We start from the raw sequence: 18,209 nt of genomic DNA, 5'->3' as shown, positions 1-18,209 counted from the left end.
TTTTTTACTCACTAGAGATAAATAGTCTGAAGCTGTTTGAATTTTGTTTCTTGAAATTATTTTTAATATTAAAACATTCAAACCTTTAAAACATTCAAATCTTTAAATAAATCATACAAATTCTTTGACGTGACTGTGTATCACATAGAAATCTTTCCCATAAGTGAACATGTGAATGCGAAGAGATGTATATATGCTTTCTGTCAAATTCAGTAATTGCACCTATGTAAAATAATTTTCTTAACATGTTTGGGTTGTAATTTCTATTAAACGTGCATTTAAATGTGCCAAAAAATATTAATATTATATATATATATATGTGTGTGTGTATATATATATATATATATATATATATATATATATATATTTACTAACTATTGAAGGTCCTAATCTAATAACAATAATGCATTTTTTAAAAAGAGAGCTAAAGAATAAACAGGGGATTTCATGTCTTAAAAACCTGAAATCAGACCTCAGAGTGTTTGAAAAGGTCCTGGATGTTTCTTTGTCCTGGTGTAAACTGACACAAAGTCTTTTTCCCCCGAAGCATTTTCAAACAAATCTTAGGTTAATTTGGTCAATTTTCTAATTATTATTATTAACTAGAAATGGGAAGTTATGACAATATTGTTTTTTTTTCCTATTTCTGATCATGAGGCAGGTATTAAATCACCCTCAGTGGGGTTTAAAAGGTCCTGTGGTTAAAGTGGTTACTAACAACAGCAGCAGTGTTAACAGACAGAAAATAAACTAACAGAAAAATTATACTCCATTAAATGTCTGTTAACTTCTGCTTATTATCCCCACTTTTATCCTGTGTGTGTTTTCTCTGCTGGAGCGTCTGCTGTCTGAGCGGACAAAGAAAAGCTAGAAAAGGAAGCTTTTGAATAAAAAAGAAAACAAACCAGCTGAAATCCGCAGATCTCAGAGGTGATTTTTGGTAGACTCTGCACTCTAATAATCTATATTTTAATTGTTTGCAGAGTAAATTCTTTCTGGTAGGTTTTCAAAGTTTTGTATCCAAATATCTGACATTTTCTTAAAGCCAATTTTACCTTCTTATTCACAATCTTGGGTTTTGTTGTTGGTAAAATTTTGATCAAACGTCCTGTTTTTGAAACAGAGTGTTCATTCAAGCCATCAGCCCAAGGTGTACAGATGGCATGTTAGATTTAGATATGCACAAAATACACTGCTATGCTGTGAACTATGGAGCAATTTGAGGCAAAAATAAATCCATAACCCTAAAAGAGAAATCAGTAGTTCAGTTTGCCCGATTTGCATGTGATAACTGTGCATAAATGGACATGACAATACAATAAATCGATCTACTGATGGTGTTTAAAGGTATGTGTTTTAAGTTTTTATCCTTCAGTTTATAATCAGTCATTTTCATTCTTGTTTCAGGCATCGTTTCCTTCCAGGTCCATACTAAAAGCCAAGTAAGAGTCTCATTGAAAGACAAATGGTGTTGGGTGTGCAGATGCTTCTGACTGACAAAGTAAAAGACTTTACAATTTTGTTGACCCCTTTGTGTCACTTTCAGTCTGTGAACCCACTGTAAATTAAATGATGCTGTTAAAGAAGGTTTCTATTCAAGAGTAACTTGGAAAAATAAATAAACCTTTTATTTCATTCAGATTCATTTAAACTGAACAATCAAACATCAGATTATAGCCCATTTCATTTGCTCCTTTCATATCAAATAATGTTGATTGTTTAAAAGCTTCAAAATAAACAACAATAAACTGCTTCCTAAAATGAGCTTATTTTTTGCATTTCTTTGGTCCAGAAATTCCCCACCTGCATTCAGCCTATTATTTTCAAATGCAGAAATTTTCAGGAACAATATGGGTTTATCGGGTAGCTGACACCGTCCTCCAGCTAACTACAACAATGACAATAACGTCATTATAACATCATTTTTATTTTCATTCAGTTAAACTGATTATGTGGCTTAGAAAAAAAAATGGAAACCTGTAGCATGAATTCAAAGCGGACTGGACTGAAAATTTTGTTTTCAGTGGGATTTACTAATCACCTGTTAAATGCAGCAGTGAAGCATAATCTGATCGTTAGAGGGTTGGTGTAATTTAAAGTGGTGTTATTAAGAAATTATATAAAATCATGGTTATATGATTTGGTCCTGATCATTTTCAGTGATCAATTGTATTTAGGATGTAGTTTGAAATGTCAAAAGGTGTTTTAAAAATTGAGAAACTCATCAAGAATGTGTGAGGTCTTCAACATTCAGTGAAATCTGATCTATGATTATATCAAATAAAACATAATTTATACCATGTCTGAGATTCAGTGCGGTCAACAAAACAGACTCTAAGAGACGATATGAAGAAATACAGCCTGTGTTTTTTTTACCCATTATTTGAAGTACTGCTGTGTTCTTCAGTCTATTGAGACAAGAATCATACTTTGTGGTAAAATTTACGCTTAGTGGACTAAATTAGTAAAATAAAAATATTTAGGCGGATCAGATTGCATTGTCAAGTTTCTAAAGACTAAAAAATAATCCAAACATCTTTACTCAAGTGAAATTAATGTTATAAAAACTGTAAAACTCATCACGATTGAATCTGTCTTTGATCGGGTATGCAGATGAAGGTGGAGGGGTTACAGGAAGATGGAGGGTCTGGTTCAGTGTCATCTGTAGATCAGAGTGCCACTGGTGCTGGTGGGTCGATGTGCAGTCCCGGTTCGGCTGAACGCTGCATGTCGCGGCTGCTGAGCGCCGTGGAGAGCGAACTGCAGGCCGGCCGGGAGAAGGGCGACCCAACAGAGCGGGAACTGAGGGTGACGTTAGAGGATGCCGAGCTGTGGAGGAAATTCCAGCACATCACTAACGAGATGATCGTCACCAAGAATGGACGGTAACTGCTCTCAGATTTTTGCTACAAATTAACAAACTTACATGAACAAACTTCACTCCGTCAATGCAACTGTTAGTTATTCAGGAAGCACCTGGTAGTGGAAACAAAAGTTTATTTACAGCTTCAGAATACTTTCAAAAATTGAAAGAAAAGGTGAAGAAATTACAATATAAATGAAGTTTCTTAAATAAACAAAAATAGCTGGATATAAACACCTGAATTAGAGATTCTCAGGATGCATTTCAATTAGAGACTTTGCGTTAAGTAATGTTTACTTTTTTGAGTCTTACTGCTGATCAACATGTGAATCTCAAGGGCGTTTGGGTAAATGGGAAATAAACTGATTCTTCTGCAGCACCTTCCAACTCTACTGCAGAGCTCAAAGTGCTTTATAGAACATCTCATTTATACTGACTAATTCATGAAAGCACATTTAAGATTAAGCGTTTTCTCTGTAACATTTAGACACTGATAGTTGCATCAAAGAGCAACTTGGGGTGCAGTATCTCCTCCAAGGATACTTTGGCATGTAGACTGGAGCAGGCAGGGATCAAACCACCAAACTTTCAGTTAGTAGATGACCGACATTTCCTCCTGAACTGCAGCCACCTCACCCACTTTTCTACACGTTAACATGTTTTCTCATAAACAAAGCCTTCATAATTAGCCAGCTGAGAAACCGGGTGTCTCTTTGTTTTGGGTTTTAGAGGTGTTCACAAGAGGAGGTTTTGATAGCCATTGTTGAGATTGTAGAGGTCTCAAAGAAGTTTTTGAGTTAGTTCTGGAGATTTTTTTAGGTCTTTGGGGGAGATTCTTTAGATTTTGAAGGTCTTGAAGAAATTTTCACAAATAAAAAGTTACTCCAAAAAGTATTCCACAAATACTTTTGGATGTTTCAGAAGTGTTCAAGAAGCTCTGGAGGCTATTAGGGAGACTGACATTTGATATTTGTAGTCCTTGTTGATTCTGAGGATCTCCTGGAGAAGTTATGGATGCAATTAGTAACGTTTTCTAATTGTGTTGTAAGACTTTTCAGAAGAAAATCAGAAGAGTTTGGCTCATTTAGAAGTGATAAATAGCTTTGAGAGTGTCCAGATATAATTTAGGAGTTGTGAGAAGTTTTTTCTGAAGTTATAGAGGTAATAAGGACAGCACATGTGGTCTTTAATACATTCTATATATAGAATGTATTAAATGTAATATCAATAAAGTACTTTTCTGAAAGTACATTGTCAACAGCCATCAGATTGATAGCCAACAGAAAACAGATCATTATATCAGGTAACTTTTGTCTTTACAGTCAGTATTCAGTAACGAACATGTTAGAAAATCATAAAAAGGCGATTTTCAGTCTTTTCCTAAACTGACAGAATTGATTTTTCTTGTCAGGAAAGTCTGCAAATGAAAAATGTAATTTAGCAAACACAGATACAGTTCTTTGCAACTTTCAACTAGTGAGCGTGAAAATAAAAATAAAAAACCGAGCCTTTCAGGTACAACCGGCCCTATAAATAGCTATGATCCATATAATGCTGCTAAGTTTACTCTGACAGTTTTAGCTTGGCATTTCTGTTACAGCCTGTGAAGGTAACATTCGGAGGACTTTCTAGTGCTTCAACTTGTGACTTTGTGATAATAAGTTAATGACTTTATTGGCATCAGCAGTCAATGAATGATACAGTAGCATGCTAACATTTTTTATGAGAGTTAATCAACTTTTGTTCCTAGTCAGCCAGTTTAGAAACAGAAAAATCAAACATTAAAAGATCATTATGTTCAATTCAGTGGCATTAAGATACACCATATTCTTTCTGAGCATGAATATACAATTCAGGCTTCATGAGAGAAACAAGCTTGAAGAAGAAAATATTTGAAAAATTATGTTGTTGTTTTTTCTAAATTGAGGTTTGTTGGTGGTTCTTCTGAGCAGATGTGGCAACTTGTACTTTGTTTGGCAGAGATTTGTTATTTTGTTGTGATGCTAAAAACATAATCTTACCCATTTTTCTACAAATAATGGCTCGTTTTAGAAGATACTTGATTTCTGAATATTTTTGCAAAAATGACCACAGAGATGGAGAAACATTAACACAGAGTGTCCCTGTTTTAAGCTGACTCCCGATCAGTGCTGCTGTTAACTGGGGTTATTCATTAGTCTCGATAGCAGCTGTTATCATCGCCTCTGTGTGTTTCATTTTGTGTTTTTTTTGTGCCAAGCCGAGGCGTGTTGACCAGTCGCGCCCTGCGGTGGGCAAACACTCCATTTACACCTGCAGGACGCCACTTCAACTGCTGTTACTGCTGGAGAGCCGACTGTTTGTCTGAAAGCAGCTTTAGAAGGATGGAAACTTTGGTATTTTTAACATACGGTGATAAATTTATATTCACATGCAGAGATGGTTGGTTATCATAATCTGTCATAGTTTATGCTGCCTGTAACAAATTTTAGCTCTGGTAAGAATTTTTCTAATCAGTCATCAGTTGTTATTGACGGTTATCAAAGAAATGCATTTGTTGGCTATACCGCTGTCAACCAGTCGGAATGAAAAATAAAGAATAAGGTATATTCAGAGAATAAAATGGGGGTGGAATCGTAGTGTCAGGAGGCTCTTTGGAGAAAAACTAGTCTGAAAATTATAGACATTTTCTCTAAAGCCCTTAAAATCTGGTATTGTTAAAATGCCTTTATACAACCTTCAGCTGTTTGGCGTCAAAAAATTGCAGTACCAGACTTTTTTGGATTCTGTTTACTTTTAAAACTCCATCCAACAATTATTTGTGTTATATATAAATCATTATCTCTAATTTGAAAAATTAGAGATAATGGCTCTTACATGTTTTCTTTGACCAACTCTCAAAACTGAACTATTTTCCTAGAAAAGCTCAAGAAAGTCCTCACTCCTGAGAAACTACAAGGAACAACTATCTGTGTATCAGTGCAGCTGGAAATTCTGTCAGTTTAAAAATTAATCTGTTAACTAAATGTGTGACTGTGATAAATTATCACAGACATTTTATAGAACTATTCAGATTTACTGTTGGCTTCTGGAATGTTTTTAACAGATCCACAAATTCCCAATATTTGAGTTTGATCTGTGTGTAGTTTAATAGTTGCAATAATTTTGTATTTGTTTGTAAATGTGTAATTGTGTATATATTTAATTTAATTTCATCTAAAGTCCAAAACATAAAATAAAGCAAAAGAAAATGCTGTGGATCATTTGGCAGCTTAAAACCTGGATATTTATCTGAGGTGCCGGTGGTGACCAAAAATGGAGCTAAAAGAGAAAAAAAGTCGGACAATCTTCAGGTTGACATAAATAACTTTATCATTATAGTTGGTTATACTTAAAAAAAACTGAACCAAAGAATGAAACTGAAACTGTAAATTCAGATTTGCAATCACATAATAGCAGAACAGCTCCCACAGCTGAGCAGGTGGTGTGCAAAGTCAAAACATATCTTTATAATAAGTTGCTGACTAATTTGTTGATAAAATGTTCAGCAATGTATGTTACAATAACTTTATCATTTTCCAGCTTCAATAAAACTTCCATAGAGATACATTCATATGTATAGGTAATGTGTGTAATTTAAGTATAAACTTATAATATAATGTAAGAAAAAATTCATTAAAATTGGTATTGGCCCCATAATTCTGTTATTATTTTGGGTTCTGTGAGTGAACATAAAATTTCCCCTTTAATCAAGCTGTGTGTCTCTCTTCAGTCGCATGTTCCCAGTCCTGAAGGTGAGCGTCTCTGGCCTGGACCCCAGCTCCATGTACTCCTTCCTGCTGGACTTCGTCCCGGCTGACAGCTGCCGCTGGAAGTTTGTAAACGGGGAGTGGGTGGCGGCCGGCCGGGCGGAAAGCCGCAGCGAAGGCCGGGGCCACGGTGGCATCTACATTCACCCTGACTCGCCAAACTTCGGCGCTCACTGGATGAAAGCGGCCGTGTCCTTCAACAAGGTCAAACTCACCAACAAGGTGAATGGAGGAGGACAGGTGGGTGGAACAGAGCCTGGAAATCTGCATGTCTTCATTCATTGATTTCTTTGTGTGTTTACTTGTTCTTTCTGCAGTCATTCATACTTTTTATCTAGTCTGTTCATATATTTTCCGATTTTCAGTTTTTATTTAATTGTTTGTTTTTTTCCTGTGATTTCTTATTTGTTTTCTTTCTTTCTTTCGTTCTCTTTTTTGTTTCTGTTCTGCTGATTTTTGCTTTCTTTGTTTTGTTTGTAGTTCCTTTTTTCTTCAGTACTTTATTCCTCTCTTTAATCTAGTGTTTTCTTTTTACAATCTTTCTTTTTTGTTTTCTTAATTTTCTACTATTCATTCTTCTCTTTCTTTCTTCTCCCGTTCCCTCTCTTTCACTTTTACCACACTTTTTCCTATATTTCTTTTGCATCTCCGTCTTCTTCTTCTTCTTGAGTCCATTATCCTGCTGTTCATGTCAAGAGTCTCCGTCTCTTTCCCTCTCTCTCTCCCTCCCTCTGTATTGTATTGAAGTGGGCGAGAGACTACCGCCTCTAATTAGCCACTTCAGTCCCTCTCTCCGCTCACTTCACCTGCTCGCCCCCTCGTAACCACGGGAACGGGATAAACAGCTCTTAATTGGCCAGCAGCAGTTTAATGCACTTCCTGTCGAGAGCTGTTCAGCACTCTTAGAGGCCTCCATGCGCATGCACACACACGCAAACACAAACACACGTGCACAGCACTACAAAATTGGCAATAATGTTGTTTATATTTACCCCATTATCCCTGTCCAAACATGACACGCACACACCGGGCAGTAATGCAGAGTTGGAACAGAGAGCTCGGCCATAATGAAATAATTGCTCAGCTTATTTGTACATTATGGTAATTATGTTTTTTACTGGGAAATTAATTTACCCATCATGCTTCAGATGGACGAGGGAGAGAGAGGTAAACTATATTCAAAAAGAGCCCACACACACTCCAGCTAATGTGGGCACTGCCAGCACACACACAGCGCCGGGGTCAGATCTGAAGCCAGCCTCTCAATCTGAATAGAAAACAGTTTGTTTTTGTGTGTCCGCCCGGAGAACTCGGATTGGTTAATTGGGCCTCATTAGCGAGGGGAAGGGGGTTTGGGGGGGTTGATGGGGAGATGGACGAGATAGAAAAGACAGATGGATAAAAGAGTGTTTTGGCCAAAAGACAAAGATGGCTCCACTCCATAAACTCTCCTGCAGTCAGACAAACTGACAAACGGACTGACTGACAAAACTACACTTACCTTTGTTTTCTGTTAATTGATTCAAAAGTACAGAGCTGTTTGGACTTTTTCAAACTTTTAGAGCCGAGTTTTTACTGTGAGGCTTGTGATCTCTTCAGAGAGAATGGACTTCAGTAAAAAAGTACTGTAATTAACTAAACAGGCTGGTATCTGGTCAGATAGGAAATGTTGAAGTATGGATAGAATGAGGTAGGCATTTACAACCAGATATAGATGGTTATATTTATGAATGGGCAATAATATACATGGACACAAGCAGGTATGGGGGAAATGGAAACATTATAGATGACGGGGGATCTATTATTGTACGATCATCTATTATTGTACAATCTACTGTACAATATAAAGCGCCTTGAGGCAACTGCTGTTGTGATTTGGCGCTATATAAATAGAATAGAATAGAATTGAATTGAATTGAAATGGAAACATTATAGATGAGTACAAACTGGTGTTAATGAATATAGATAGTTGGGCGAAAACATATAAAAATATTATAGATGACTGAAAACCTCTAAAAAGGTGGATAGATAGTAGCAGATAGATGTAGTTTCAGACAATTACAACTGGATATAGAGAGATACGAACAGGTACAAATTGAGAAAGACATATAAAAATGTTTAGATGTGTGTAAATGGGTAAAGATGGAAAAATGAATATACAGCTTAAAAGAATTAAAGGGACACTTGAAATTCCAGTACCAGTATGTATATATATACAGTGGCTTGCAAAAGTATTCGGCCCCCTTGAACTTTTCCACATTTTGTCACATTACAGCCACAAACATGAATCAATTTTATTGGAATTCCACGTGAAAGACCAATACAAAGTGGTGTACACGTGAGAAGTGGAACGAAAATCAATACAATAAATAACTGCAAAGTGGGGTGTGCGTAATTATTCAGCCCCCTGAGTCAATACTTTGTAGAACCACCTTTTGCTGCAATTACAGCTGCCAGTCTTTTAGGGTATGTCTCTACCAGCTCTGCACATCTACAGACTGAAATCTTTGCCCATTCTTCTTTGCAAAACAGCTCCAGCTCAGTCAGATTAGATGGACAGCGTTTGTGAACAGCAGTTTTCAGATCTTGCCACAGATTCTCGATTGGATTTAGATCTGGACTTTGACTGGGCCATTCTAACACATGGATATGTTTTGTTTTAAACCATTCCATTGTTGCCCTGGCTTTATGTTTAGGGTCGTTTTCCTGCTGGAAGGTGAACCTCCGCCCCAGTCTCAAGTCTTTTGCAGACTCCAAGAGGTTTTCTTCCAAAATTGCCCTGTATTTGGCTCCATCCATTTTCCCATCAACTCTGACCAGCTTCCCTGTCCCTGCTGAAGAGAAGCACCCCCAGAGCATGATGCTGCCACCACCGTATTTGACAGTGGGGATGGTGTGTTCAGAGTGATGTGCAGTGTTAGTTTTACGCCACACATAGCGTTTTGCATTTTGGCCTAAAAGTTCCATTTTGGTCTCATCTGACCAGAGCACCTTCTTCCACATGTTTGCTGTGTCCCCCACATGGCTTGTGGCAAACTGCAAACGGGACTTCTTATGGTTTTCTGTTAACAATGGCTTTCTTCTTGCCACTCTTCCATAAAGGCCAACTTTGTGCAGTGCACGACTAATAGTTGTCCTATGGACAGATTCCCCCACCTGAGCTGTAGATCTCTGCAGCTCGTTCAGAGTCACCATGGGCCTCTTGGCTGCATTTCTGATCAGCGCTCTCCTTGTTCGGCCTGTGAGTTTAGTCAGGGGTGTTGAACTCCAGGCCTCAAGGGCCGGTGTCCTGCAGGTTTTAGATCTCACCCTGGGTCAACACATCTGAATCAAATGATTAGTTCATTAGCAGGCATCTGGAGAACTTCAAGACATGTTGAGGAGGTCATTTAGCCATTTGAATCAGCTGTGTTGGATCAAGGACACATCTAAAACCTGCAGGACACCGGCCCTCGAGGCCTGGAGTTCGACACCTGTGGTTTAGGTGGACGGCCTTGTCTTGGTAGGTTTACAGTTGTGCCATACTCCTTCCATTTCTGAATGATCGCTTGAACAGTGCTCCGTGGGATGTTCAAGGCTTGGGAAATCTTTTTGTAGCCTAAGCCTGCTTTAAATTTCTCAATAACTTTATCCCTGACCTGTCTGGTGTCTAAATCCAATCAAGAATCTGTGGCAAGATCGGAAAACTGCTGTTCACAAACGCTGTCCATCTAATCTGACTGAGCTGGAGCTGTTTTGCAAAGAAGAATGGGCAAGGATTTCAGTCTCTAGATGTGCAAAGCTGGTAGAGACAAACCCTAAAAGACTGGCAGATGTAATTGGAGCAAAAGGTGGTTCTACAAAGTATTGACTCAGGGGGCCGAATAATTATGCACACCCCACTTTTCAGTAATTGTATTGTATTGGTCTTTCACGTGGAATTCCAATGAAATTGATTCATGTTTGTGGCTGTAATGTGACAAAATGTGGAAAAGTTCAAGGGGGCTGAATACTTTTAGATAAAAGCATTTAGGTGCAGAAAAAAATGTACAATAATCTTGGTCTAAATAATTATAAATGAATGTGAAAATGTAGAAATAATTGTCTTAATTTTCCCAGATTATGTTGAATTCTCTCCATAAGTATGAACCTCAGCTCCACATCGTGTGTGTTGGCTCTCGCCATCGACTGGTTTCTAACGTTTCCTTCAAAGAAACACAGTTCATCGCCGTCACTGCCTACCAGAATGAAGAGGTACAAAACATGTTCCATTTTCAATATCATTTGGTGTTTCGTTTGGTGTTTTGGTGTGAACTAGAACTAATTTCACAGCTATACTAGATCTAATTCTTGAAAAATTGAAGGTGATTTTGATATATCAAAGTTAAAGCTAACACCAGCAAGCTAAAATTGCTCAAATATTCCAATTAACCAGATTTAATGCTGGTTAAGTGTCATGAAATATTGGACAGTGTTTATTTTTTCAATTACCTTTTTAATAAATATGGATTTGTGGGACACAGACTCGGAATTAGAAACACAACACAACATCTTTTAATTGGAAAAAAACATTTGAATACAAGTGTATGAAATTTTTTATAAAGGTAAAGCTCAGACGTCTGATTTAGTTAAAAAAAAAGGTAAAGCTCAGAGTTTTTTACCAGCTGAATCTGTTTAATTTAATGAGATGAATCAGTTTTCAAGGGTATAATATATTCCATTTTTAATGTTACAACAGCAAACCCTTACTTAGTTGGTCACGTTCAGGTTATTAATAATCTATTCTCTCATTTTATTGAGATCACAGTTAATAAAAACAGATTGGGAACACACACTAATTATTCAAATGAAAACAGAGGAAGAATTTATTAAACAGAACTGTGAAATAATACAATAAGTGGACATGAAAATGGATATTCATCTAGAAGCCTGATTGAGAAATTACTTGCAAATGAACAGATCAATGAAAGATGAAGCCTCTGTCGAATAAATGGACTGTTATGCATAAAAGTCATTTAACATTTTACAGCTGAGGTGCTCTGTTCTTCTCGAGTGTAAAATAACGTAACAGGATGTGGATGTTTCTGTGTTTTTCTGTGCAGATCACAGCCCTAAAGATCAAATACAACCCGTTCGCTAAAGCCTTTCTGGATGCGAAAGAGAGGTAACACTGCACAGCAACACAACAACAGCATCCGAACACTTTAATCTGACTTTCAAACTGGATATACCTTTTAAGAGACCCAGTAGCCATATAGTGTATTTCTATGTTCTTTTGTGATACTTTAAATTATAAAAACATAAATCTAGCCTCCGAAATTTTTCATAGATTTTTACAGGATTTTCCACATTAATGTGCCACGGAGAATGAAAAGCTGTGAAATATGAACATTTTTAACACAATGGGCTTTGATTTGTTAGCCCTTTTGCTGGTATATATTCAATAATTAGGTATCTCATTATGACAGTGTTTAGATATTTCAGTAATCTAAATATTTTGTGCATTTCTACACAAAATCTTTGAAGTATTACCGCTTCTGCCAACCAGATATATTTTTTTTTTACGATTGAGTTAGAAACAGACCATGTAAGTAACAACGGATGACTATGATGACTTCACTGTAATTTTGCTTTTTAGTTGCTAAGATAGCTGGATTGCACAAGGGTTAAAAATGTCCTGTTTCTCATATTAGGTTTTCAGAGCATTTCAAGTAATTATCATGAAGAAAGCAAGAGTTATTTGTACGGCAATTTTCAAAGCTCAGATGCGTCACGTTAAAAGCACCAGATAACTTCTACAGAACAGCTCTTGAAATGTCACACTGGCCAAGTTGTTTGATCAAAGTTCCTGCATGCTGGTAACACACGGCAGAAGACTTTCACTGCACTACAGATAACATTAAAAATAGATTCAACTATAGCTCATCCATCATGGTCGGGTTTTGTCTTCACTAGCAGGAGTTAAAACTGGATTGGACCAGCAGATCACCTGTTTATTTGGTTGGTGGTGCAGGGTGGTCTTTAAAAGAGAACAAAAATGTGCTCTCACCTCTGCAAAGTCAACTAGCCTTTCAGCATAGCTCTGAGACATATGTAAAGTATATGGTCATTCAGAGTAAGTTGCTGGTTAGACTCCATAACGTTTTTAGGCCCAGGTGCATCAACCTCAGTTTGGGGTGCATTTAAAGGTTATCCAAGCCTTTATGTCCTTAAGTCATGGCTCTAGTTTAACTAATAATTTCGGCACCATAGATAAATAAAGTTGGATATCATCTGCATAGAAATTAAAATGTAGGTAGTATTTATGACAAGAGAGGTAATGCACCATTTCAAATGTTGTGTGCCTTTTAGTTTTCAGTACCAAGAAAAGGTCGCGGGAGAACTGATGGAAGGATTGTTAGCAAGACTAAAAGGGCATTTGACTACCGAAGAGCTTCAGGGTGGTTCAGCTGACTTTGGAGTGGTGATAAACACACCTCAGTATCCAAAGTGGTTGACCTCAAGAGGTCAGGCTCTCAGCTCCCAAACTAAACATCATGATAAATCTGTAGACAGTTCTTTTCATTTTTTTGTTATTTTGAATAAGTAAAAGGTAGAAATAAAGACATACTTCACTTTAAGCTTATATTTTACTCACTGAGATAGAAAACTGTGATCAGGGGACCCAAACATCACTGCAAAATCTCCACATAAACAAATGATGTTGTAAAATCAACTTGTGATTAAATGCAATAGCTGTGAGATCTAGTATGTCATATATAATGAGTGTGCAGTTGTGGATGAGTCAGATTTCTGTCCCATCCAGAGATACTTTACACCACAGCCATGTGCCTGCAATGACTGCTGACACTTTACACTTAACGCTTAGCATTTCTCACCAGGATAACAGAGGAAGTTAGCGTTAGCAGGCGATTAGAGAGTCATTATGAACTCCACCGTCTCACTCATTTGGAGAGAGGGTGTCAAGTGAGAGACTCTATACAATATAAACCACACACACATCTGAACACAGACACACAAACTCACATTGTCTTGATGGCTGTGTTTGATTTATCCTCCTCAGGATCCCAGGTGGGCGGAGTTTGCCTGAGCCATCAGAGGGCCGTGTTGGGATTCAGTCCTGTGAGTTCACAGCTTTATATAGCCTCATGAAAGAGACAATTCCATTCTTTTGTAGTTTATATAGAAATAAAAACATTGGACTTTTATGCTTTTTGAAATTTAATTTGAAGATTAAAATAAAAATCTAATTTTGTGGGAAAAATTTAAAATCTTATTTCCATGGTATAAAATTTATGAATCTATGAAAGTGTTTGATTTTAACAGCATATTTTATTCCTTTTTTTATAAACAGTTTTTCTGAGCATTTACTTTTCTTGTGCTTTTATTTTTTTGTGTACGTATATATTTCTTGCTATTCTTGACACAAAAAACCAAACTATTGATACATTTTAGGTAAACAGATATTTGCGTGTGTGCTTTGGTGTATAAGGTTGGTCGCTGTGCTCAGCTGGAGGAGGAGGGGCTTTTCCTTATGGCAGCAGCCTCCCGCTGACATCACATCATCACCATGGTTATAAACACCATGGGTACCCTGGGAGACACACGCCTTACCCCACTGCCTACCTGCCCCACCGCTCGCACTCCTCAGGTAACAGTGTTTTTGTGAATGTTTGTAGAAAGCCAAAAAATAAAGTTTTGTAATTCTTATCATGTTTAACATTACAGAGGGATTTCATATTTGCTACAATTATCACAGATATTTGCTTTTACTTTTTTCAATTTTAATGTAAAATTATGCAGCAGAACATTTTCACTATATTGAAATAATCATGACATTTTACACTGACATTATACTACATTATACATGATACTATATGTACAAACATGTGCTGTATAAACATGTAGTTTCATGTTCATTTATAACTATATAAAAAAATCATGATTTATTTATTTGCTAAATGTTTACAATATAAAGCATTTACAATTTTTATATACATACATTTGCATGCAGGCATCTCTTTTTGTCATGAATATACAAATTTGCTTCATGTCTACTATGTTTTAAAAAAAAATTCTTATATATGTGACATAAAAACAACGATTAATGAACTGTATATTAAACAGATAAACAAATAAGCATTTACGTAAATATTTTATATGGGGTTTTTTTTCTGAATATTCAGTGAACATTTACTTTTTATAACTACTTATATACATATATACATTTATATACACTAGTACACAATGTAAATTATGTTTATTTACTTATATGCTAATTTTAAATATTTATATACAAACTTTTGCCTGCAGACATCTACATGAATATAGAAATATGCACACACACACATGTGTGTATGTATATATAAATACATATATATATGTATATATGTATTTATATATATGTATATATTTACTCTTAGCAAAAAAGTACATTTTACAGATTTTTGTTTTGTGTTCAAAATGCTATCTTTTGTTTAAGTCTTTTGTTTTTTATTCAATATTTTACTCAATATTGAATGAACACAGCAGTTTCTAAATTCTGGATTCTTTGTGTGCTCTCAGTGTGTCTCTCTGAAGGTGTTCAGGTGATATCTGATGGCTGGAGCACCTCCTCCCCTCGTCCCACCTCATCTTCTTCCTCACCCTCCTCTGCCTCCATTCCCTTGAGTGGCAGCGCCCCTTCATCACAGCCTCCTCCTCCTCACAGCTCCAGGTGAAACCCATCCCACAGCTTTAAATGGTAAATGTACTGGTTTTTCAGATTAAATGAACTGTCTGTGTGTGTTTTCAGTCAGTACCCTTGTCTGTGGACAGTTGGATGCAGCGAGCTGAGCCCCTCCCACTCACCCTGCGCTGGGCTCCACCATGGACCAATCAGCAGTGAGGGACTCATGCAGCCTCCTGGTCACACTCGGATGGGCGGGGCTGGATGGCCGCCTGGTCCCACACACTCTTTCTGAAATGTGATGTGATTTGCCAAATTAATCAGTGATAATCCACTACACACTAGTAACCTGGTGGTAACCGTTCAGTGAGATTATTTGATAGTAACCAGCTGCTGGTTATTTGTACATAGAGTACTGTAAGCTTTCATGGCTACTCATATCATGCAGTTGATAAAAAAATATATTTTAAACACTATTTGTAACTATTTATGACTATTTGTATAGATATCATTTCAAAAGGAATGGTTACTTGTATCTGCTTGTTGCTACAATCACATAGGGATAGAGATCCCCAACCCCAACCCCAAAAATATGTAGTCTTCAACCAGCTGGCGAGTGGTTTCTGGCAGTTGCTTTGTGAAATTAATCACAAAGAGGGTGCTGCACAAAACACCTCCTAAAAGTTGCTTTGGTGGTTACCAGATTGCCGCAGTGACTCACAGTTTTCAGGTAATAAGCCAACTTATCTGCAAATACTCATCAAGAGTTCATAACCCACTAGTGAAATTGGAAACAGAGACCGGTCACCTACTAGTAAAAGTTGGAGCCTCTTATACACGTTGGGTCCAGCAGTAAGACACAGCATTTACCTGATGGTAAACCGTGAACTATGTATGCAAACTCTTGGCTAACACAGCAGTCTGTTAGTGACCAAAACAGTCTTATGGAGGTTTTCTGGTGCAGCACCTTCTTTATGACAGACTTTGTGACCTAACAGCCAACAAGCACTTGCCAACCATTCAGGAAATACACACTTTTTTTCCTAGCAACCATAGGTTGACTGGGGTTGATGGACTGGTTTCTATGACTTTTAGGACACAGGAAGTGGCCAGTTGGCTGCTTGTACCACAGCTATTGGTAGCTACTATTTCATTTAGCAGCTGTGACTACTTATAGATAACAGTGACAACTCCTACATGGTAACTTCTAGTGGCTGTTAAGGTCTGCTAGTGGCTGCTATTAGTAGATAAAGGTAATCACTGCTGGCCTTTGTTGCATGTAAGTAGCAGATACTGGTTAGCAACTGGCAGCTACATATGAGTGACGGTGTTATTTGAGTTAGTGGCAACCGTTTTAGTTAGCAGCTAACCAGTAAATACCTGTAAATAAAATGGTTACATGTACCTGCTGGTTGTTGATGCAATCTAATGAGCACTGGGGGCCACTTTTAAAATGTAATAGGTAAATATTTGCTAATGTCTTCTAGTAAGCATCTACTGACAGCCAAATGCTCTTTTGGTTACTTAAACTAAACCAATACTGTTGGGGTCCCCCCCCCCCCCCCCATATTTATTGGTAATAAAAATGTAAAACAGTGAGATGAACATATGTAAATGAAATGTTGGCCAGGAGCTAAAACAGGTTATTTCTGATGGGCTGAATAAGGTAAGATAAGTATAAGATAAATGTGGTTTATTTTCAAAACCAAATCATGCTAAGACTTTAAATGAGATGTAATATGCTTTTCATGATTTGTTGTCATGTATTTAATGTCACAGTGTCAGATGTTCATATTAAACCTGTCTAAAGTTAAAAATAATGAAGTAAACTTATGTAAAAGTATTTCTTTTGAGACATCACACTGCTCTGAATCCTCTGTCTCCAGCATCATGGCTTATAGGCTTTCAGTGCTGGCTTTGAGATGTTGGCCAGTCAGATTTTTAGAGAGGAGGGCCTTGAAAAGCTACATTTAGAAACATAATAGATTCATAATTTGCTATGATATATCTCTGAAAAGGATAAGCGGAAGCAAATGGATGGATGGATGGATGGATGGATATCGTCATATATTTGATGTTACAATCTCAGATGTTCATTTAAACCTGTCCAGAGTTTAAAGTAATAATGTTAAATTATGTACACTGCTCTGAATCTTCTGTTTCCAACATCACAGCTCACAGGCTCTAGGTGTTGCCCCTCAGCTCTCTTCCAGATTTTGGGAAATCAAACAGAAGTGAGCTTTCATATGGAGGAGGGCCTTAAAGAGCCAGAGCATTATTTAGGACTTTTGAAGAGTTGCAGTATATAATATAGAGAATGAAATTAAAATTATTCCCTTTTACCTGACAGTAAATTTGGCTTCCTTTTCTTGCAGATATTAAAGGTGTCTAGCAGGGACTTGGCTGGCTGCCACTTGCTCATCAAGTCACATGTAAATCAACATTATATCATTTGCTGAATCAAAGTGTTAAAAGAAATCAAATCAATGTTAAGTCTTGCAAACTCTGTGGTGTTATGGTGCCCTCTGGAGTCAGAGGTAAAAGATTCATGTCTTTGTTGTTGATGATGTTGCTTTCTCATTGTTGTTCCTCCGGATCTGTTGCTGCTAAGCAGAAACAAAAGATAATTTCAAGATTAAATTAATTAAATTAAAACATGCAGTCAGCAAAAACACCAAATAATTGTTCTGCTCTCGTTGTTGCTTTTTGTTTTTTTTCTGCTGCAGAAAGAGAGAGGTTGTGATTCAGCTGTGTGTCAATAAAGACTTAAGAGAGAGTGTCATTTTATGTCAGTTTTTTAAAAGTAGAAAACGAGAAAGTCGTCACTAAGACCCGATGATTTATTGATCTATAGACCAGGTGTTGGTTCTCGAGCCCCCTTTTAAACATTTATTTTATCAACTTCATGAAG

General features: G+C 37.0%; 1 protein-coding gene across 1 annotated transcript; it reads left to right on the top strand.

Moving 5' to 3' along the window:
* Positions 1-440: 440 nt before the first annotated feature.
* tbx19 (T-box transcription factor 19) lies at positions 441-16,671 on the top strand. Its single transcript, XM_085152885.1, has 8 exons — positions 441-2,885; positions 6,615-6,891; positions 10,750-10,884; positions 11,733-11,794; positions 13,694-13,752; positions 14,123-14,281; positions 15,196-15,346; positions 15,425-16,671. Exons 1-8 carry the CDS (start codon positions 2,608-2,610, stop codon positions 15,591-15,593), a joined length of 1,290 nt encoding a protein of 429 aa, XP_085009011.1. The 5' UTR covers positions 441-2,607; the 3' UTR covers positions 15,594-16,671.
* The last annotated feature ends 1,538 nt before the right edge of the window (positions 16,672-18,209 follow it).

This window comes from Neolamprologus multifasciatus, chromosome 23, assembly GCF_963576455.1.
Source record: "Neolamprologus multifasciatus chromosome 23, fNeoMul1.2, whole genome shotgun sequence".
In the NCBI taxonomy this organism is placed as follows: Eukaryota; Metazoa; Chordata; class Actinopteri; order Cichliformes; family Cichlidae; genus Neolamprologus; species Neolamprologus multifasciatus.
The sequence above is the reverse complement of the archived record's forward strand: the minus strand, read 5'-3'. Positions and strand labels throughout refer to the sequence as shown.

Bases quoted from the DNA above. Each gene is read 5' to 3' on its own strand.
- tbx19 (XM_085152885.1), top strand. From the start codon at position 2,608: ATGCAGATGAAGGTGGAGGGGTTACAGGAAGATGGAGGGTCTGGTTCA. The intron at 13,753-14,122 runs GTGAGTTCACAG...TTGGTGTATAAG, and splicing joins CCGTGTTGGGATTCAGTCCT to GTTGGTCGCTGTGCTCAGCT. The intron at 15,347-15,424 runs GTGAAACCCATC...GTGTGTTTTCAG, and splicing joins CCTCCTCCTCACAGCTCCAG to TCAGTACCCTTGTCTGTGGA.